Raw genomic sequence first — 23965 nt, forward strand, 5'->3', positions numbered from 1 at the left:
TATGGGAATAATTATAATGTACAATATTAAGTTATAAAGATAACTGTAAAACAAAATCCTGGAAAAAACCAAATGATAAGGTAATTTACTTAAATGAGAACAGTGGATCCAGGATTTTTTGTTTTGTTTTTAAACTTAATAGCCCCACTAGTACACGTTAAAATTGGCCTATGAATTTAGGATTATGTGGCAACTTCTCTTGGCTTTTTCTCTTGATAGACTTCAACTTTTTGAGAGTCTTTTCAACTAGCATTTCTCAAGGGGAACTTAAAATAATTCTCCATTTTCCTGCCCTACGTTTTTATTGCTAGAATGGTTTTTTTATGCACCATTTACCACCTTTGGTTGACTACAGATAGACTCTGGGATTGGTATGCTAGGTTTCCATATCTTCAAGTCTTGAAAATTTTTGTTCTCTAATCTAGTACCAGACCATAACAGTTATGTTTCCTTTAAAGCAGGTATTCTCAGTTTACAGACCTTCAGTTTGTTTTTGTTTTCTTATATTTTGAAAATTGCATTTCAGTATAGTTTCCTTTGTAGTCCTATGTATTTTATACATTTAAAAATTATTCTGAGGAGTACATAAATTCCCCCAGATTACCAAGAGTCCATGCCCCACAAACAGTTAAAAACTGCTGCTCTAAAACCTAAACAAGAAACTAACAAAACAATTGTGGAAAAGTGGAGAATGGACTTCCTCTGGAATGTGCCTTTTTTATGATCGATATAGGCTATCCCAGTTGTGTAGGACTTCTGGGTGGAGGGTCTATTTAATACTTAATGTTGTATATAGTTAATAAATGTCAACCCTCAGAAATTCAACTATCTTTTTAAGTTCAATTAAAGTTTAATTTATAATTCTAAATGAATTTCACATAATGGATTTAATGAGTGCAGGCTGAATGCTATCAATGAATAGTTCATATCATTGAAAATAGTTCTTTCTTGGTATATTGTACTTTTCAAGTTTGCTTAACCATCTTTTTCTTAAGCTTTTCTTTAAACAATTAAAAAATAGTAAAGAAACAGGTTTACCTTTGGGAGATTCTGAGTACATGACATAAAGTATAAAGTAATAAAAAATGTGTGTAATGCTCTTTTTTTTTTTTTTTTTTTTTAGGCACTTCTTACAGCAGTGACTTCCCCACACATTGAAATTCATGAAGGAACAATACTTCAGACAGTTAGAACATGTTACAATATTTATCTGGCTAGTAAAAATCTCATTAATCAGACAACTGCCAAGGCCACCCTCACTCAGATGTTGAATGTCATTTTTACCCGAATGGAGAACCAAGCGGTAGGTTTTCATTTCAGTTGCATAATTGAGGGTTAATAGATGGATGTGTGTGTGTGTGTGTGTGCGTGTGTGTGTGTAAACAGACCTAAAATGTTTGATTTTAGCCTGTATCTATGGCCAGGCCTTGTATGTTGTACCTGTCTCATTTCTCTCTTCTAGAGGTACCTTTTTGCTGGTGGAACATAGTTGGAGAATTAGCCATACATTTCTATACATGGCTAATGTGTTGGTTTGATTTGCTCATCTCTATTATCAGTGGAAAGGTTTTGTGAGGAGTGAGGAGAATGCAAAGTTACCTTGATATAAAGTTTGAAGGGGATGGATAGGGGTAGAGGATCTTCCTTATAGACTTTCTGTACTGTTTTTAAAACTCTTGATTTTGTTGAAACCAGTCAGAAGAGACTTTAGCTTAGGCTGAAACGTGTCCCTAATGTCCTAGTAATAGTAAATTCACATTCACAAAGTACCTTCTTTGTAATTTTCCAGTGAAGAAGGTAGGGTTTGAGTTGTTATCCACATTTTCAAGTAAGTGGTGGAATTAAAGTTTGGGATCTTCTGGCTGGATTTGAGTCCAAGACTCTTAGCTAGCTTTTGGGGGGGGACTTAATCTTGAATACAGGTACATTTTATTTGGAGGAATGCAAATCTGTGAATTGTTGAGGATGGTTTATTTTCTCTTACATTTTGTTATTAATAACTTAAGTATGTACTTTTCCTACTTTTCTCATTATTTCATACATGGATTCTTTTAATTCTTTTTGAATATGATAAGTACCTACTGTCTTCCTATGAACCATGCTATCAATGGAATGTGAATTAGAATGAATGCAGAAGAAGAATAGAGAACAGTGATTTCAGATGAGGAAGAAAGTACTTCAAGCTACAGGTGTGGGTCAGTCAGTGGAGGTTTCAGGGAGGATAATATAACATATAACATCTGAGTTAGTTTTTGAAGTGGGGGATTATCTGGATTGAGTTTTGCTCTTATTGGCTTGTAGTTACAAGATGCCAGAGAATTAGAAAAAGCAATGCATCCCAAACCCCAGTCTCCTGTGCTTCAAGCTGTGGCAGGATCCCCAAAGTTTAATCGGCTGAAGCATAACCAACTACCAAGCAAATCATCAACTCCTGAAAAAACTGACTTAACAAATGGGGAACACCAGCGGAGGGGCTCTCATGAAGATAGGATGGAAAATGGAGAAGCCCAACTAGAGGGAGGCCATTCTTTGTCAGGTATATCTCACATTATCTACTTTCTGATTATGTTGATAAGAAACTTTGTATTTGAAGGTAAAATGAGATAACAATCACAATTATGGGTAAAACACCTTGATATTCAGATGAATATCACTGTGGCTCTTCCTTTGTTGGACCTTGTTCTTGATATTCTTCCTTTTTTTCAGAGAATATTAGAGGCATATGGGAATATATGTTTTCAATTAGCAATAATAATGCCTCAGATAAATCTTATTGGCTATGATACTGCCACTGCACAAAGCTATAAGGGAATATTATGGAACATAAAATGTTAGAGGAATCCTAAACAGTCAAATAGGCAAGGATTTATAAAACACCTATAATATGTGAGTCAGTATGCCAAGCACAGATGAGTGACACAATCCTTGTTAAGAATCTTATACTCTAAGCCAGACCTGGAGATGGGAGGTCCTAGGTTCAACTCTGGCCTCAGACACTTTCCAGCTGTGTGACCCTGGGCAAGTCACTTAACCCTCATTACCTAGCCCTTACCACTCTTCTGCCTTGGAACCAATACTTAGTATTGATTCTAAGATGGAAGGTAAGGGTTTAAAAAAATGTAGGAACATTTCCCAACTCAGTGAACTCCACGGCTCCTCATTGAATCTAAGATCAAATATTTTATCTTTATTTTATACTTTTATAATTTTCATTTTTTAATAAATCTTATAATATAAAAAAAGAATCTTATACTCTAATAGTGGAAAGGGTAAATAACATACAGAAATAATTGTAATACACAGGGCTTATAAAAATTTAAGGGTAAATGTATTACTTTTTAGCTGAATCTGTGATTTCATAGAGAGAATGACTGAATTGGACCTTGCATTTATTTCTTAACTCTCCAATTTCTCTACTGAAATGATGTTCTCAAAGGTTTATAGTGATTTCTTAAATGCTAAATCTAATGACTTTTTCTTAGCTTTTTTTCCTGATCTCTCTACAGTTCTTGGTACTATTGAATGTCTCCTTCTTGTTTCTTTGGCTTTTGTGATACTGTTTACTTCTTGTTCTCTTAGCAGTCTGGGTGTTCCTTCTCAGTTTTCTTTTCTGAATAAGCATCTATCTCCTGCCACCTAAGTATGTGTATTTCCTTGGCTCTTTTCTCTTTGGATCATATCATGAGCTCCCATGTGCGATGAGCCTGCTCTTCGCTTGGTTGGGTCTCTGGAGGTGGGATGGCGTGGCAAAGAATGGAGCAAAAATGAGCCAGAGTGCAAGTCAAATTGCAGAGGCTGTTCCTTCTAGTACCATCTGCTGATTTTCATTTTTATACCCTTTTTTCTTTATGATCTCATACAGGTTTTGATTTTCCCATACTTTCAAAATCACATATTAACTTTTGAAACATCACAAGATTGGCATTTACTAATTATCTTACTGTGGTTAAACAAAGAAGCAAGCTTGTCAAGAATTATTCATTATGGCCTGGCTTAGTTGGAACTTATTCTTTTCAGCCATCCGTAAGGTACTAGAACATCAGTTCCTAGCTAAGCATAATAGTTAATTATATTTTAACTAATTAAATCATATATATAGTTATGTTATACTATTCATTCCCATCATAAATCAAGGAGATAGTTATGGTAGTTGATTACATCTAATAAGATACAATAATATCAGTCTGGTCCAAATTTTGTTCCCATGCTGTTCTTTCTGCTATAGGGTTATAATAAGAATGCAGTTCTGGTAGGGTGATTCTGTGCTAATTTGTCATTCCCTTATTTTCCTTGTGTTTTACTGTTTTTTTGGTTCTGTAGGAGTTTGGGAACAAACTCAGGCCAGGTATTTTCTTGCTGGGAACTTTAGAAAGTTGCATTAACTCACTAACTGCTGGTTTTTTGCTGGGCTGATTCTAGGGGAAATGTCTATACTCTAGGGGGTTGTATAGGGGTTTATTTTGGGATAGTGGGTAGTCTGTGGCTGTGATTGTTCTTGCCATGAACCCGTATTGTTTTTCTGTGTCTCCTTTGAGCCGGATAAGGATATTGATTGCAATAATTTCAATACAAGTGAATGTCACTGTAAAAAGAGTCACATAGGGTAAACTGAGTGTGGAATTTCCATCTTCCTGACAACCTGCCGTGCTGGATTGTCAGAGCTTGTGAGTAGCCTTGCTAAACATCACAGCCTCAATGGCTTCCGGCACCCATGACTCTGCATTAATTTGAAATTTGTATATACAACCCTCATTTCTTTTATGAGTTACAATTCCAAATCCCTAGTGCCTGAGTAAGCATCTGAATTATCTTTCTTGGCACCAGTTTGAAGCAGTGGTATTTCTCAAGTACATAGGATTTTTTCCTTAAAGTGAATAGAATAATTGTTCAAGTTCTCCTGTCAGTTTTAATTCCTACATTTGGTGGCAAGCATCTCTCCCGAGGGGTGATTCTGTGGATAAAAACATCATCCATGCTAAGGAGGGAAAAAGAAAATTCATACAAAACTTTGGCATACAAATGAAATTTATTGAGGGTTATTGTTCTTTATAGCTCACAAGGCCTTTTGTAAATTGGATTAGGGAGTTGGGGTAGATAGTAGCTTACTTATAAATGACTTCCCAGTTTCCCCATTTTTGTATAAGAAGAATCTTCATATTTAATGTGTACTGGTTTCCTGGCTCCTGAGGCCTTTAAGGGAAATGATTCATAGCAAGTCAAAGACTGAAAAGCAGACCCCTATCCCTAGGAATCAGACTCTTGTATATCTTTTTTCCTTGTAGTTCCTCATACTGCTGACCACTTCCTCTTCCTCTTGTGTTTTTTGTTCCCAACACATTCTCTCTTAATTATCCTACCTGACTGTTAGTCAGACTGACTTAGTTTCTTTTGTTGATTTATTTTTTTTTAAATAAACTTATACCTGCTGTCTTAGAATTGATACTAAAAATTAGTTCCAAGAAGAGCAGTAAGGGCTAAGCATTGGAGGTTAAGTGACTTACTCAGGGTCCCACAGCTAGGAAGTGTCTGAGGTTGGATTTGAACCTAGGACCTTCCATTTCCAGGCCTGCCTCCCTATCCACTGAGCTATCTAGCTGCCCCTTCTTTCCCTTAGTATTTCTTACTAAATAATCACAGATATACTATTTTATTTCTGCCATCCTAACCCCTACTTGTCTCCAACCCCTCAGACTCCCCAACTGGTTACAAAGAATAACCTTCAATTCTACTTCCTTTAGATTCTTTGATCATTGTCCTTGATGGATGGGAGTGTGAAGGAGGGAAAAAGGGAAGAGGAGTAACGAGTTTGACTCATCTTTTGGCTGAGCTTGGGAAAGTTATCAGATATGGGCCAGTTCTTTACGACTTTGATGGAATTAGGGACACATTCCCATATTCCATGGATCCACTTCATGTGATCATACCCTCAAAGAGAACAAAGGTGTCAAAAGTTAGTTTGTAGCCTTAGTTTCCGATTTTTAGCTCTTGAGCCATTCTCTAACTATAGCATACTATGAATGTAGTGAACAGATTATGCTAGGAATACAGTGAACAGGACTTTTTGTTAAGTGCTTCTTATTTATTGGAGTGTCTTACAGCTATGAGATGGGATAGCAGCTGGGGGCTGAAATAGGCTATGACATAGCATGTTTATTTAGATTTCCTACTCTCATGTCAGACCTAACATGTCTAAGGTAGTTCCTCATGTTTCCATTTAAACCTGCCTTTCTTCTAAGCTTCCTTATTTCTGGTGAAGGAAATATTATTCCTTCACTCCTTCACCCAAAATATTATTCCATGTCCATATCCAGTCTATTTCCATGTCTAGTTGATTCTACTTCTATGGTATTTCTCGTAATCTCTCTTATCTATCTTCTACGAAGTTTCTTTAAAAGGATTAGTAACATCTTTTACCTTTTCACCCCCTTGTATCTTTCTTGGAAATGTTTGGGCATATAGGTTCTGAGGAAATACCAAATGAAGGAGCCCATGAAGTGGTGAAGGGCATCTTAGAAGATGTTGTAACATCTGCTGTTAAAGGTAAAAAAAAAAAAAAAAAAGTAAATTAATGTCTCATAGAAGTGATATATCAATATATATGTCAATGTTAGTGTGGGTGGGTTTTTAATTGATTTTTTGTTGGGTTTTTTTTCCACTTAAGTTACATAATCTTTTTCTTGGAAGCCAAAATTATGAACTTGTTATTTAGTAACTTTGTTCTCACTAACATTTGAGACAGGACCACATATATGATAAGGCTTCTAGCAGCCACCTGTTTTAACAATATCAGAAGACGTCATTTTTGTGAGAAAGCTTTTCATTTCTGACAGTAATAGTGCCTTTGTAATCTCAGCATTTCTAGAGTTCTTTCTGTTTTCTGGTACTAGTCGCTGATAATGATATGTGTGGGGAGCAGATTTAGTCAAAAGATTTTGGAACAAGGAGCTCTTTCTTTTTAGTCCCAGCTAGATTACTAAATTTACTGTGTAACCTGAAGTAAGTCACTCATTCACTGTACTCTACACTTTTGATTTCCTTACCAGTAAATTAAGAAACCTAGACAATTTTCTTTTTGATTCCTTTTAACTTTAAAATAAATTCTATATAGTCAACCTTTTTAGATGAAGTTTTTTTAATTGAAGTACTGATTTTGTGGTGTTATGCATTCCCATTTTAAGAAGCCACAGGAAAACATGGCATATTGGATTCTGAGAGAGTCTTGGGAGAATTGGAGGCCAAGGACCTTTCTTCTAGTGGAATTGATGAAAACTCCCAAACCAATGGAATTGCAGATGATAGGCAGTCATTATCATCAGCTGATAATCTGGTATGTGATTGTTGATATGGTGATAACTACTTTCTGTAGCTAAGTTTAATTTTTTTGAGTGTTTCCTTTTTAATGCCACTTCCTTTGAAGTCCTTGTCTGAAATGACATTGCAAGAGGAGGATCTTGAAGATCTCACTGATTAACTTTGACAGCTCCTACCAAGTTAAAAAGACTATAAGAGCAGACCTGAGGAAAGGCTGTGTATGTCTTTTATCTAAAGCCCAGTTGAGCTGCTTGACCACCAGGTGATAAACTTTTTTTTAGCCTAGGCCAGTGATGGGCAAACTACAGCCCGTGGGCCAGATGCAGCCTCCTGAAATGTTCTGTTGGGCCGTATGACATTATTCCTAATCTGACGAATATGATGAGTAGGATATACTACAATGAAACTTCGAAAGAGTTGCCTTAGAAACGGCCTGACAGATGAGCATTTCCTTTCCTTTGGCCCCTTCTTTAAAAAGTTTGCCCATCACTGGCCTAGGCTGTTCACAACAGCTTTTTAAGACTGGGAGAGATTATACCCTGGATTGGTGAAGGCAGTATCTTCATTGGCCACACAAATCCTTAAAATTCTGAAGTGAGGATTTTTGTATAGAAAAAATTGAAATCAAAAGAAGCTAGTAAACTTTGGGCTAAACTAAAGTCTCCACTCAGTATAAGGCATTGTGCTAAGTGCCCAGGAAACAAAAAAGAAAAGTCTTTGTGGAAAAGACTTTACATACCACTGGAATAGACAACACCTGCAGCAGTAAGTCAAAACTGAATAAATTGAGGAGAGTGAGAATAATAACTGCTGAGAATTTGAGGGTAGGCTTTATCTAGGAGGTGATATCAAAGCTTCACCTTAACAGTATTTATGTTTTCTCAGGGACGGAGGTGATGGAGCTCATTTCAGGTGGGAGATAGCCTGTTTAAAGATATAAAAGTAGAAGGCAAAGTTCATGTAATACCTGGTAGACCAATTTTGGGGGGAACAAGAATATATGAAAGTGAAAATATAAAATAGCTTTAGAAAAGTAGACTGTACCAGATTGTTAATGCCTTTAATTTCCAGACCCCTGAGGAATTTTTCCTTTATTCTAGAGGCAGCAGAGAGCCACTAAGTATTTTTGAGCAGAGGTGTGACCTTTGGCACCTCTGAGGAGATTGAATTGGTGATGCTATAGAAAAGAAGCAGATACACATTAGTCGCTTCTTGCAGTAGTACACATGAAAAAGAGGAGGACTTGACCCTAGAGTAGTGGCTGTGTGAGTAGAGAAAAGGGAATGAATTTGAGAGAGATTATGGTAGTATATCTGTAAGATGATAATTGATAGACAGTATGTGGAAAGCGAGGTAGGAGAAAGATTCAAGAATGACCGAGTTTGTGATTTTGGATGTCCAAAAGAGTGGGGATGCTCTCAACAGAAATAGATGTTTAAAGCAATTTTAAGGAGAAGATAATTCTGTTTTGTACATATTGAATTTGAGATATTTGAGGATTATCCAGGTGAGGATGGCCAACTGGCCAGATGATATGGGATTGATTGTCAGGAAAGAGATTTGAGCTGGCTATATGGATTTGAAAGTTAACTGCATAGAGATGATAATTGATACATGGAAATCAGTGAGACCACCAGAGGAGAAAATGTATGAGAAAGAAAAGATTCCATGAAAGTTTCTTGGGGGAAACTATGGGTGCTTCTGAGACATGAATGATAACACAGGGAAAGGAGTGGTCAGTTACATGGGAATAAAAAGCAGTGTCTCACAAGGCAAGGGAGGAAAACATATTCAGAAAGAAGGGTAAAATCAATGGTATAAAAATTTGAAGAGGTGGGGTCTGAGGGGAATTCTGAGAAGATGGCGGCATACAACCAGCAAGGCTCCAGACCTCCGTAAAGCCCTTCGCCACCAATCAAGGACAAAGGGCTCCGAGGGTACGGAAAACCAAATCTGAAAACAGAATAGAGCTGGGGGGATCCTTCAGCTGAACCTAACTTAAAAGGTAAAGGGGGGGAGGACCCTGAATTCTTGGAACTGTACAGTGGGAGGGGAAAGAAAGAAGGAAGATCCCAGACTCCCTCCTCCACCTAATGTGCTGAGTCTCCAGCGGATCCTGAAATCTCTGGGTGGGCTGGGGCTCTAGCCCGAGGGAGTGCCTCGCTGGCATAGCTGTGCCAAACTCAAGGCTCTGATCACGAACAGCAGGGAGGCTGCTGGGGGAGAAAAACCCAGAGAGGGTGAACATATGCTCCATCTTGCAATTAAAACTAGATCTAAACAATTGGAAAAACATTGATTGCTTATGGCTAGGATGAGCTAACATAATAAAAATGACCATTCTACCCAAATTAATTTACTTATTTAGTGCCATACCTATCAAACTACCAAAAAACTTCTTTACTGAATTAGAAAAAAAATATAACAAATTTCATTTGGAAGAACAAAAGATCAAGAATATCAAGGGAAATAATGAAAAAAAAAATGTGAAGGAAGGTGGCTTAGCAGTGCCAGATATTAAACTATACTATAAAGCAGCAGTTATCAAAACAATATGGTACTGGCTAAGAGATAGAAGGGAGGATCAGTGGAATAGACTTGGGGTAAATGACATCAGCAAGACAGTGTATGATAAACCCAAGGAGCCCAACTTTTGGGACATGAATCCACTATTTGACAAAAACTGCTGGGAAATTTGGAAAACAATATGGGAGAGATTAGGTTTAGATCAACATCTCTCACCCTATACCAAGATAAATTCAGAATGGGTGAATGACTTGAATATAAAGAGGGAAATTATAAATAAGTTAAGTGAACACAGAATAGCATACTTGTCAGATCTCTGGGAAAGGAAAGATTTTAAAACCAAGCAAGAGTTAGAAAAAATTATAAAATGTAAAATAAATAATTTTGATTATATTAAATTAAAAAGGTTTTGTATAAACAAAAACAATGCCACCAAAATCAGAAGGGAAAACAAACTGGGAAAAAATCTTTATAACAAAAAACTTTGACAGGTCTAATTACTCAAATATACAAGGAGCTAAATCAATTATACAAAAAAATCAAGCCATTCCCCAATTGATAAATGGGCAAGGGACATGAATAGGCAATTTTCAGATAAAGAAATCAAAACTTATCAATAAGCACATGAGAAAGTGTTCTAAATCTCCAGTAATTAGGGAAATGCAAATCAAAACAACTCTGAGGTACCAACTCACACCTAGCAGATTGGCTGAAATGACAACAGGGGAGAGTAATGAATGTTGGAGGGGATGTGGCCAAATTGGGACATTAATGTATTGCTGGTGGAGTTGTGAACTTATCCAACCATTCTGGATGGCAATTTGGAACTATGCCCAAAGAACTCTAAAAGACTGCCTGCCCTTCGATCCAGCCATACCATTGCTAGGTTTGTACCCCAAAGAGATCATAGATAAAAAGACTTGTACAAAAATATTTATAGCCATGCTCTTCGTGGTGGCAAAAAACTGGAAAATGAGGATATGCCCTTCTATTGGGGAATGGCTGAACAAATTGTGGAATCTGCTGGTGATTGAATACTATTGTGCTCAAAAGAATAATGAACTAGAGGAATTCTATGTGAACTGGAAAGACCTCCAGAACTGATGCAGAGTGAAAGGAGCAGAGCCAGGAGAACATTGTACACAGGGACTAATACACTGTGGTAAAATCGAATGCAATGGACTTCTATAGTAGCAGCAATGCAATGACACAGGACAATTCTGAGGGATTTATGGAAAAGAACGCTACCCACATTCAGAGGAAGAACTACAGGAGTGGAAACACAGAAGAAAAACAACTGCTTGAACACATGGGTTGATGCGGACATGATTTTGGATGTAGACTCTAAATGACCACACCAATGGTCATTTATTATCATTTTATCATCATTCATGATGTTATCATGATATCAATATCAATTATTATCATATTATTATCAATAATAATGGAAATAGGTCTTGATTGATGACACATGTTAAAACCAGTGGAAATGCACATCAGCTATGGGGAGTTGAGGGAGCAGTGGAGGGTAGAGTAAGAACATGAATCATGTAACCATGGAAAATTTTTCTAAAAAATAAAAATTGGGCAGCTGGGTAGCTCAGTGAATTGAGAGTCAGGCCTAGAGACGAGAGGTCCTAGGTTCAAATCTGGCCTCAGACACTTCCCAGCTGTGTGACCCTGGGCAAGTCACTTGACCCCCATTGCCCACCCTTACCACTCTTCCACCTAGGAGCCAATACACAGAAGTTAAGGGTTTAAAAAAAAATAAAAATTCAAAGTTGTAAAAAAAAAAAAAATTGAAGAGAGGAAGATAAGGCCTGAAAAACATAAGTCACTGGATTTAACATCCAACATTAGTGGAGTATTGCTTTGTTTCTGAATTAATCATGCTGGTATTTATCAAATAAGCTTAGTCCTATTCATATGTTTGAATCATACATAGTTTTTGTTATCTGTCTTCCTATAACTGCTCCCACCCTTTAAGTCCAAGTTCATGGGCATAATTAAAGTCTAATATATTCAGCTCTTTTGAATTTTTTAGGAATCAGATGTACATGGACCTCAAGTGGCTGCTAAGTTTTCTCATATTCTGCAGAAAGATGCCTTTCTAGTGTTCCGATCCCTCTGCAAGCTCTCCATGAAGCCACTTGGTGAAGGACCCCCAGATCCCAAGTAAGAAAATTTATCAGAATGTACCTTACCTACCACTCTTCAGAAACAATATGTCATCATCTACATGGAAAATTATTAATCTACAATCATCCTATTTTGATGCCTCTTGCACAGCAGGAAATTTTAGCACCAAGTCCTCACATTATAGACCTTTTTTATAATTATTGTAGTGATCTCTTTTTGGCTTCATATTTAAACTCTCAGGCTAAACCTTTTCTATAACCAGTGAGACTAAACTTTCTCAAAAGTTTTTAAAGAAAACTCCCATGGTGATAAGTTTAGTCCGTGGTTCCTTTGGTGCTTAGCAGAGTTGATTGTGATGATTAGGAAGAAAATGTTTAAATTTTTCTAGCTGGTAGGTAGGAAAGCAACTAGACTTGAAACTAGATCTACTTTAAGTCACTATTCTTGAAGGTTACACTGTAAGTCCAGGACAGAGCCCAACTCATGACCTTCTGACTGTTGCAGAAGAAGATAGTCTTGGTGATACAGTAGGCAGATGAATATTTTTGTTAGCAGGAGTTAAGAAGGAACAATTTTTTTTTAATGACATTGGTTTTTTTTCCCCTTCAGATCTCATGAGCTACGTTCAAAAGTTGTTTCCCTTCAGCTGCTTCTCTCAGTGTTGCAAAATGCTGGTCCTGTCTTCAGGACCCATGAAATGTTCATCAATGCGATCAAGCAATACCTCTGTGTGGCATTATCCAAAAATGGAGTTTCTTCAGTGCCTGATGTTTTTGAGCTGTCTCTTGCCATTTTTCTCACTCTTCTTTCAAACTTTAAGACACATTTGAAAATGCAGATTGAGGTACAGTCACTGAATTTTGTATTTAATTAGTTGATGGCATTTGAATTACTCATGTCACCATTAAAAACTAGAGCTTTAAAAACCAGAACTACTTGGAAGTAACTTTGCATTTGCAAAGAAGAAAGATTCTTTTGGGGGTAGAATTACACAAAGTATTGAACTGTATTACCTGTCTGTTAAATGCTTTTCATCTGGTTTTCATTCATACAGGTCTTTTTCAAAGAGATTTTCTTGAACATTTTAGAAACATCAACAAGTTCTTTTGAGCACAAATGGATGGTTATTCAGACTCTGACTAGGATTTGTGCAGGTATTTCATTCATTCAGCTATCATTTATCAAACATCTTCTGTTGGTAATGCCATGAGTTCTGTGCTAAGGACTAGGGTTACACTGAACAGTAAAGCTGACTCTGCCTTTATGAAGATCATAGTTTGGCAGAGGCAAAATATGACACATCTTTAACTGCAGTTCAGCTACTGTGGATCAGAAGAGTAGAGTGGATTTAGTGAGGTACAAAGTGTAATTGGAGAGCTGAGGAAATGTTTGTTCTAAGCAAATTTGCTTTTTTGTGCACAGAAATAGCTTTGAGTTGTATTATATTAGATTTCTGTCATATTTATTCTGTTTTAAGGAAGACACTCACCTTGGATTGATAAAACAGTTTCACAAACAAAACCTCATTAAAATCACCACTTTCTCAAGTACCTAATAAGGCAGAGTTTCTCCTCAACCATTTTATGAATGAGCAAAGTGGGGCTTATGTAGATTAAAGGAGTTGCCTAAAATCATTCAGGTAGTGATTCAGATGGTAGCACTTCCGTATTTCTGTCAGGTTGAACACCCATCATTCCAATCACCAGATACACCTCTGAGCCAAATTTGATTCCTCACTCTCTCTCATTCCACCTATCTAGTCAATTACCAAATTTTTTTGTGCTTTGATATCTATGCCATGTTTCATGTACTCCCTTCACTCTGTTCTCACAGCCACCATCCTAGTTCAGTCCTTAGTCACCTTTCCCAGGTGCTGCAGTACCCTCTTAATTGGTCTTCTTACCTCAGATCTCTCCCACTATTATCCATTTTCTACATAGCTACCAAAGTGATTTTTCCTAAAGTCCAAGTCTCTTAATATGTTACCTCCCTACTCAGTAAATGATGGTAACTCACTAGAACTGGAAGGGTCTAATTTAAATGCCTCTGTTTGGCATTTGAAGCTCTTCACAACCTTTTCTTCCTAACCTCCTTTTTCTAACTTTCTTTTATATTACTTCCCTACACACATCACTAATTTCTAGCTATACTGGCTGTTTCTCATGTATGTCTTTCTGTGTATATATGCTTTCATACTGTCTATTCCCTATAAACCAAATATATTCATCTCCTTGGGATTAATTCCCTCCTCCTCCTCTTGAAATCCCTATTTCTATCAAGAATTTGCTCAAATTAAAACATCTATATGAGCCCTAGCCTGGGCTTCACTGCAGCTAGTGTCTTCTTCAAGTTTATCTCTTGTCTGTTTTTATACATACATTGTATTTAAGTATATACCCGTGGTGTTTTGCCTTTTAGAATGTTATCTTCTTAAAGACAGGGATTTGTTCTGCTTTTGTCTTTGTATTCCAAGTGCCTGGTTCAGTGCCTGGAAATATCAGAGGCATTTAGAAAGCTTCCTGAATGGACTAGGCCAGGATGGTGGATTTAGGGGCAGACATCCAGCTGAAATTTCTGAAATCCCTCTCAACAACTTTAAAATAATGTCTCAAATCAAATATTGAAGCAGCTGAGTCTACAAAAAGTTTGGGCAAGATATTTTTCTGGCTTCTGAAAACTTTAAAAAGTAGGCAAGAGAAGTCTGTAATGCCAGGGTGGAAGTCTATCTGGAATCTACATGTGTGATGGCTGCAGCAGCAGCTTTGGGAAGTGGTAAAAGTCTCAGACAACTACTCAGAAAGAAATGACAGAAGATACTTCTTTAGCACCGGGTGCTATTGATACTGATCTGTAGCTTTTGCCCACAAACAATTCTGGGTATCAGTTGCAAGCAGTGAGGAGCACTGGGGGGTCTGTCACAAGGGAGCAGAGAGGAGCACCAGCTTATATGGTTGCAAGGGAGCAAACCCCCCCCCCCCTCCTGGGGTAAAGACCAGAGTTCAGACTAAGAAAGCAATGATCACATCTCTCTCAGGATCACACCAACTTAGAAGCATCAAAAACTTTCAGACCTCCCCAGAATTAGCTTTGAAAGCAGTGGCATAAAAAAGTCTGAAGCTTGAGACAGTTAATCCTCACCATGAGGTGAGCAGAGCTCAAATTGATCATAATGTTTGAAGTCAAGAAACAGGCTGAAAAAATGAGCAAAAAAACAAAAATTTGATTATAAAAAAAGATACTACAATGAGAGGGAAAACCAAGATATGAAATCAGAAAAAGACAATAATGTGAAAACTGGTATCAAAAAAGCCTCAAAGAAAAATACTAATTGCACCAAAACCCCAAACCAACAAGAATTCCTAGAAAGTTAAAGAGATAAAAGTGATAGAAGAAAAATTGGAAAAAGAAATGGGAATGATGCAAGAAAACTAGGAAAAGAATTAATAGCTTAGTAAAAGAATAACACAAAAAAAATACTGAAGAAAATAATAGCTTTAGAAAATGGAATTGACCTAATAGTAAAAGAGGCACAGATTCACTAAAGGAAAGAACTCCTTAAAAACAATTGACAAAATGGAAAAAGAGGTACAAAATCTCACTAAAGATAAAAATTTCTTAAAAATTAGAAATTGGCCATGGGACATCAAGAAACAACAAAGTCAAAAGAATGAAAAAATAGAAGAAAATATGAAATATCTTCTGAAAAAGAAATGACTTGGAAAATTGAACAAGGAGAAATAATTTAAGAATTATTGGACTATCTGAAAATCATGATTAAAGAAAAACCTAGAACACCGCATTTCAGGAAATTATCAAGGAAAGCAGTCCTGATAACTTAAATCCAGAAGTCAATATAGAAATTGAAAGATTTTAGCCATCACCTCCTGAAAGATGTCAAAATGAAAATGCCCAAGAATATTCTAAGAAAATTCCAGAACTCCTAGGTCAAGAAGAAAATAATTTAAACAGCCATAAAAAACAACAACAATTAAAATATAATGGACCCGCAGTCAGGATCACACAAGATTTAGTAGTTTACATGTTAAAGGAGCAGAAGGCTCTATGATAGTCTAGAAGGCAAAGAAGCTAGGATTATAACCATGAATCACCTACCCAGCAACACTAAGCATAATACTTCAGGGGAGTAAATTGATATTTAATAAAAGAGAAGATATTCCTCATGAAAGCACTAGAACTAAGTAGAAGATTTGATATTCAAAAACAAGACTCAAGAGAAGATAAACATGGAAAAGAAATCAAGGGACTCAATAAAGTTAAACTGTTTACATCCCTATATGGGAAGATGATAATGTAACTCCAAAGAACTTTTGTCATTATTAGAACTGTTCAAATATAGACACAGGGCAGGCATGTGAGTTGATTATGTTATAATGATCTCCAAAAAAAAAAAAAAAATGAAGGGGTGTAAAAGAAGGACATATTGAGAGAGGTAAAAAGGAGAAATTTTTCTCACATAAAAGAGGCAAGCCAGAAAGAGCTTTTACAATGGAGGGAAAAGGAGGAGGAAATGGTATGCAATTCTTGAACTTCACTCTCGTCGAAATTTGTTCAAAGAAAGAAGACTATATATGCACACTCATTTGTATATAGAAATGTAACTTATGCAATAGGGAAATAGGAAAGGGAAGAAGAAAGGAAAAAGGGAGAGGAATAATAAAGAAGGGAGCAGGTTAAGGAAGGCAGTGTTTAGAAGCAAAATATATTTGAATAGGAACAGGATAAAAAAGGGCAAGAGGAGAAGAAACAGAAGAATGGGATGGAAGGAAATACATTGTAATCATAATTGTGAATGTAAATTTGATGAACTCCCCCATAAAATAAAAGTGAATAGCAGAATGAATTAGAAACCAGAATCCAACAATATTTTGTTTAAAAGAGACACACTTGAAACAGATACTCAAGAATTAAAATAAAGGGCTGAAACAGAATCTTATATGCTTGAGCTAAAGTAAAAAAGGAAGGGTTAATGATCAAAAATTTTTACAGCAAATTTCTCTAGTATAAAGACCTGCTTTCTGAAATATATATAGAACAGATTCAATATTATAAAAATAAGAACCATTTCCCAGTTGATAAATTGTCAAAGTATGTGAACCAACAGTTTCCAGAAGAAATCAAAGCTATCTATAGTCATTTGAAAAACTTCTCCAAATCACTTGATTAAAGGAAGGTACATTAAAATAACTCTGAGGTGCTACCTCATACCATCAGAAATGACAAATGCTGGAGGGGATGAGGGAGAAAATAGATGTACTAATAAACTGTGGAATAGAGAACTAGTCCAACCATAACGGAAAACAATTTGGAATTATGCCTAAAGGGCTCTAAAAGTGTACACCCTTTGTCAGCAATACTATTACTAAATCTTATCCCAAAGATTTCAAAGAAAAAGGGAAAGGACCTACATGTACAAAAGTATAGCAATTCTTTTTGTGGTGGCAAAGAACTGGAAATCAAGGTAATGCTCATAAGTTGAGGAATGGCTGAACAAGTTGTGGTATATGCTTGCAATGGAATACTATTGTGCTAAGGAAATGACTAGGGGGTGGGGGTGGTTTTAGAAAAAATTGACAAGACTTACATGAATTGATGTAAAGTAAAGTGAAAAACACTGGGATATCATTGTGCTTAGTAACAGCAATATTATAATGCTGATGAACAGTTGTGAAAGATTTGGCTAATCTGATCAACTCCAAAGGTTTCCTGCAGTAAAAATGCTATCCATGTCAAGAGAGAGAACTAATGAACTCAGAATGCAAATTGAATTATAACTTTCTCATTTTCTTTATTCTTGCTTTTTTTAAGGGCTATTATGAACATTTGTTTTATATGATTTCAAATGTATAATTGATATCCTATTGATTACCTCTCAGTAGGTGAGAGAGGGAATGAGAGGAAGAGAGAGGATTTGAAACTCAAAACTGAAAAAGAAAAATGTTAAAAAAAAAATAACAAATTTGAATTGGAAAAAAGAAATGCTTATTGATTGATTGAAACTAGAATTCTTATCTCTTTACCAGTAGTTTAATATTTACTCCCGTGACTTGTGGTTTTGGGTTTTTTTTGTTTTTTTGTCATCTAAAGAAGAGTTCACCAAGAACCAATTCAGATTCAGATTTACTTCAAGAAAATAAAATAAGCTAATTGTGAGAATGGGTGGAAAAAGAAACCCTAATCCTTATGTCTTATCCTTTAAGATGCCCAGTGTGTTGTGGATATCTATGTCAACTATGACTGTGATTTGAATGCTGCTAATATTTTCGAACGCCTCGTAAATGATTTATCAAAAATTGCTCAGGGAAGAAGTGGACATGAATTGGGAATGACACCTCTGCAGGTAATTACTCTACTTTGAGTTACTTTGTTTAGTATATAATACAAAATTCTAAACCCCCATTTCCAGTCTAGGCAGCACACAGATTTATATAATTATTAAAATACATGACATATACAAAATAGTTTGAGAGATTAGATTAGAAGTCTGTTCTTTTGGAGAGGAGAGGCAAAAGGATACAAAGGAAAATTGGAGGGGTATAAAAGCAAAAGCTATCAGTAAAAATTTAATTTTTAATAAAATAAACCAGTTATAGAAATAATTATTTTAACAGTCTATTGTCATTTAATTTATTTTTGTTGTTTAAAATTTTTATTATTATAATAAATAATTTCTTATCATTACTTATGTAATAAGGGGGTAAACTGGCTGTTATTAGGGGAGCTGGTGATACCAGTGAGTCATTTGGGCCAGGGAGCCTACAACTACAGTGATTGATGATTGAGACAGCCAGGGATGTGTATGGCTGAGCTGTGATTCCCAGTCTCCCTGCTATCTGTAGTCTCCTTTAAGGTGGAGAGTGAGGAGCCCCTCCCTGCTGGAGAGAAAGCAGTAACCAACAGGAAGTGAAGCTGACTCACTTCCTGAATAAAATGGATGCCTGGCCAATACTCCCTTTGGAGACAAGTGGTTACTATTCTCCCTCTCCTCAGCCCCTTAGCCCTGGAAGATGTTATAAATAACTATAAAAGCTCACAGTATCAGGCTAAGGGTTTATTTAAAACACAGGAGGGAAACTGAGGAAAGAGGGTTAGGGTCTGGAGAAGCTGTTGCTAAGGGTGACTGGCCAGTATTGGCAGAGGGCCTCGGAAGGTAAGATCAGGCTGAGGGAACCAGCCCCTTAGTCAGAGATAATTTCCACTGCCCTGATGTTAAATGGTGCACCAGCTAGACAGATGAGGTTGATGATTTAGTTTAGGGGTATACCTTGTGGCTAGGCTGACCTAAACTAACTCCTGCCCATGTTCCACAACCCAACCTCCCTTCCACTTCCCGGGGTCCCAAGGGAAAGTCAAGGGGTAGCTGGGTGTCTGGGTGAGGTCAAGGAAATCAGAACCCCCAGGTTGGTTCTCCAGGGTTATTTATAGTCCCAGCTCAACTGTCAGGTCTTGAGACTGGCACTAGCTGGGCCAAAGTTCCATTCCCCTAACTACTAGGATTGCCTAGGGTAATTTTGCAAATGCAAGAGATCTTGCATAAATCCTGCATTACACTTATTCATGTATTGCTGGGCATTTAATTCCTTCCATTGAATGCAAATTGAATATGTGGTAAAATTTCCCCTAACATCAGGAACTTGCATATTATAACAAATTTACAAAAGTGCCAGGGAACTGATTTTTTTTTTTATGACACACTGGTCTGTTGTTGTCTGCTGCCATACTTCCACATGTAAAAGTTCAAAAAGTAAGAAAAAGAATGTACTAACAAGACAGAAGAACTAGAATCAGAACCTTGACTACTTCATCATTAAATTGATATCCTGTTAGTTTTTTTATTTTAATAATGACAATTCCTATTTCATTAAAAATATATTTCTTATTACTTTTAACTTGTCACTGTTTCTTATGCATTCTCTAGCAGAATTTGACCTTTTTATTGACTTCTGAATTCAGAATATTTTTGCTGTACATTCATATTCAGGTGCTAGAATGATCATGGATTTCTCATAGTAGTCAAAATTTTGCATTTAAAATAAAGATGCCTTCATTTTTTTTCTTTCTGCACTTGATATGGGCTTTCACAGTGTTTTCTATTTGAACGTAACAGTTGGGATGCCTTGTATAATCATTCTTTTAGAACCTGTCATGTAACAGTGTACCTTGTTAGATGCTAGTGAAGATGGGTCCATCAGAGACTATGTCTAATGGTTTACTGCTTCAGACTAGCCTAATGACTTTATTTGATATATGCAGAATGTCCCAGAAATGCACCTCATCTTTTTTATCACCAAGTAGAATACTTAGTCAATTTTAAAGGTATCCATGATCTCATTGATATGGTCAGTTCTCCAGTCATAGATCATAATTTATCCATGTCTTTGTATCATGTATAATTTTTGCCCTTGTATTTACGCAATCCCTCCATGAGTGATCTACCTAGTGCATGATGGTAGGAGATGGGAGAGAAGAGGGGTTCTCCTAGTTATTTTAACATTTTGTATGTAACAGTGTAGCACTTTGGCCATCAGTTTAGTATCCCTCACCAAACAAGGTTCAGAGTCTATCAGTTATAATTTTTACTGTCATAATTGCTTCTTGTAGGTATTAGTGGCATATTTTATTATACAGTCCTTATGGATTAATTCTCCTTAGTCAGTATTCATTTCTGTAGGAAATATTCCTGGTTCTTCTTTAAAAAAAAAAAAGTAGAATGAAACAAATTCTATTTAACTATATTTGTGGGTATTTAAAGCCTAAGAGTATAACCTAGGCCAGTGATGGCTAACCATTTAGAGAGCTTGTGCCATGCTCCCCCCTCCCCTTATCCCACACAGGGGAGGGAGAAAGAGCTCCCATTGGACTGCTGGGCAGGTGAGAGGTATAAAGTGAGGAATGTCCTCAGCAAGTATAGAGAGGAGGAGGGGAGTGGCCCAAGTGCTCCACTCCCCTCCAGCTCTGTTGCCTGTGAGCTGTCCACATTACACCCTGTGCGCTCACATTGGCTGCTGGCCAGAGGGGCAGGGGATGTGAAAAATGTCAGGCATGGTGGAGATGGGGAGGGGAACCTCTCTGCCCAAGTTCCTCTACCTTCCTAATAACAAATGGGGGGAGAGGTGACATGCCATCTTTGGCACATGTGCCATAAGTTCACCATCACTGACCTAGGCCAACATGTGGTATATGTTACAAGAAACTTTTAAACCATCAAGATGCTTATTTTAGCTTCTACAATTCTTTCTAGGATTTTTCTGCTAAGATGTTTTGTAATATGTACTTTACAAGGGTTTTAGCACTTTCCTCCTTAAAAAATCCATAATACTAATGTCATTAGTTATTATTTCCTGTGTTTTCATCTTTTTTGTAATTTAGAAGTATTCATATCCAGTGTCATCTCAGGTTTTCCAAACAGTATCTGCTTCAGCATCATTTATCTTTCCTAGAGCTCCATTTCTTGTTCTGTAAACTGAGTCATTTGGACTAGCTGACCTCTTTGTTCCTTTATATACCTCTATAAAGTTTTATGACTTGGTTTTATCCTGGATATGAATCCTGTATCTCTTTTCTCTCTTAGGAATTAAGTCTGAGAAAGAAAGGTCTCGAATGTTTAGTATCTATACTCAAATGCATGGTGGAATGGAGTAAAGACCTGTATGTGAACCCCAACCATCAAACAAGTCTGGGTGAGAGTCTTGGTTTTGCTTCTCTTTCTATTGCCCATCATAAAATATTTAAGATGAACTAGAAACTTTTTTTGTGATAGAAGTTATAGAATTACTAGAAACCTTAGTTTATCACTCCTCTCTGCTGTTTTAAAAAAGATTCTGCTTCAAAGATAATTGAAATTTGGCAAGTTGTATGTGGTAGAAAATGAAGCAAATGAGTAAAAAGAAAAATGAAATCTCCATTCTTGGCTTCATTGTTTTTATGTCCTTTTAATTCCTTACATTGCTTGTGCCCTTTTCTTCATTTGCAGGCCAGGAAAGACCAACAGATCAGGACCTGGTGGAGCCCAAAGGTCTTGACATTGGGAGGAGGAGTAGTGTAAGCTCCATGGACTCTACTGTGTCCTCTGGGATAGGAAGCGTTGCTACCCAGACCTCTGTCCCAGATGATCCTGAGCAGTTTGAGGTTATCAAGCAACAAAAGGAAATCATTGAACATGGAATAGAACTGTGAGTGTGGCTGCCTGACATGCTTGCTTCTTTGGGGTTCATCAGGTTGCTGTTGTCTAAAAGTATAACAGTCCTTATATGTGTCCTTATATATTACTTAAAGAAGTGAAAAATATTAAGAGTTATGGCAGAATCCTTTTTTTTAAACCCTTATTTCCTGTCCTACTAAGACCTTGAATAAGACAAAAAGGCAAGGGCTAGGCAGATGGGGTTAAGTGACTTGCTTAGAGTCACCCAGCTAGAAAGTGTTTAAGGCCATATCTGACGATAGGTCCTTCTGACTCCAGTCCTGGTGCTCTATCTACTATGCTACCTAGCTGCCCCTAGAACTAATTTTGAAACTTACATATTCCAATTTTCCAAACTGAATTCACACTGTTCGTTCTTTTTAGCAATTTTTTGTGTGTTCCTGTTATGTGAATAACAGTCTTCCATGCATTTTTGTGTTAATGAGGGTACAAAAATGAATATAGGCATAATCCCTGCCTGAAGAGATCATCTATTCTAATAGGAAAACTGAAGCTATACATAAAGCAATTTGACAAGGGGCAGCTGGGTAGCTCAGTGGATTGAGAGCCAGGCCTAGAGACGGGATGGTCCTAGGTTCAAATCTGACCTCAGACACTTCCCAGCTGTGTGACCGTGGGCAAGTCACTTGTTTCCTATTGCCTACCCTTACCACTCTTCTGCCTTGGAGCCAATACACAATATTGACTCCAAGATGGAAAGAAAGAAAGAAAGAAAAATAAAGTAGTTTGACATAAGGCAAAATGTGCTAAGTACTAAAAGAGAAACAGAACCCTGGGGGATTTAGGTATTCCCTAGTTCTAGGGGGGTTCTGGGAAAGACTCATGGAGGAGATGACATTTGAGCTGTGTCCTGAAGAATGAGCAGAATCTTGAGAGATAGAAATGGGGAGAAGCTATTCTGGACATAATGGTTCTAGAATTCTTCCTGGCCATTCTTTGCTTCTGTCTGTATGAATGTGTGCTTAAAGTTCCAGGTTACCAAGACACTTAATTTAGCTTGTTTAGACTAAATGCTTTTCCCTCCCATTAGACTCATCCTTGGAAAAACCTTTACTCGGTATACCTTTCAAATCATCTTTATGGCACAAGAAACAATAATAATTGCAATTATTGCAGCTCTTGAAAATTGGATGCCACCATAAAAGCCTATTCACATACTATTACTGACACAACATTGTGTCTCTTTTCCCATCCCCACAAACTTTTCTCCTGAATTGTATCTATGTTACAGGGCTTTAGACACCAGTGCTTTTTTTTTTATTTCCAGTCTATTAAAATAGATCTTCAGATTGTCCCAACCACAATAGCTTTTGCTTGTTCTGGAAAGTATTCATTCTCTTGAACAAGATATGATCTCTCTTTTGTGGCTTGGACAAGATTGTTGCTGACTAAAGAGATATGATTCTGTCCTCTGACAAAGACTACCTCCTTGCCTATTGTTGAGATGAGGGAGGGTATTTTGCTAAGTTAAAAGAAAGATTTAGGTGTGATATCTCCAGAAAGATTGATAAATACCAAAATAAAAAGAGGCATGGGAGGTCACAATGAACTTGACTTTGATCATATAAGAAAAATTGCTCTTAGCAGGATTAGAAAGGGGATAGAAAGAGAGGCAGGACGTAAGTCCAGAAAAAAAAAAACACTGGAGGCTGTGACTTTTATCCATAGTCTAGGATAGCCAATTTGTGACAGCTGATCCATCAAACTTTCCAGTTTGCTACTAAGTTGGCATTGCCTTTTCCATCTCTCAAGATGTCTCAAAAACAAGCA

The 23965-nt window shown here is 36.9% G+C and overlaps 1 protein-coding gene and 1 non-coding gene across 2 annotated transcripts in view; one reads left to right on the forward strand and one right to left on the reverse strand.

The window, feature by feature from the left end:
* ARFGEF2 (ADP ribosylation factor guanine nucleotide exchange factor 2) overlaps positions 1-23965 on the forward strand; it is a 107942-nt gene that overhangs the window by 34654 nt on the left and 49323 nt on the right. Inside the window, exons 5-14 of the mRNA XM_044663812.1 lie at positions 1124-1303; positions 2302-2536; positions 6460-6540; positions 7179-7327; positions 11882-12012; positions 12586-12820; positions 13031-13130; positions 18195-18334; positions 21566-21674; positions 21968-22166. Coding sequence (XP_044519747.1) covers positions 1124-1303; positions 2302-2536; positions 6460-6540; positions 7179-7327; positions 11882-12012; positions 12586-12820; positions 13031-13130; positions 18195-18334; positions 21566-21674; positions 21968-22166 — 1559 coding nt within the window. The remainder of the gene's footprint in view (positions 1-1123; positions 1304-2301; positions 2537-6459; positions 6541-7178; positions 7328-11881; positions 12013-12585; positions 12821-13030; positions 13131-18194; positions 18335-21565; positions 21675-21967; positions 22167-23965) is intronic.
* LOC123238571 lies at positions 2664-2803 on the reverse strand. The gene has a single exon (XR_006505711.1). It is a non-coding gene; the product is annotated as a U4 spliceosomal RNA (small nuclear RNA).

Source organism: Gracilinanus agilis, chromosome 2, assembly GCF_016433145.1.
Source record: "Gracilinanus agilis isolate LMUSP501 chromosome 2, AgileGrace, whole genome shotgun sequence".
In the NCBI taxonomy this organism is placed as follows: Eukaryota; Metazoa; Chordata; class Mammalia; order Didelphimorphia; family Didelphidae; genus Gracilinanus; species Gracilinanus agilis.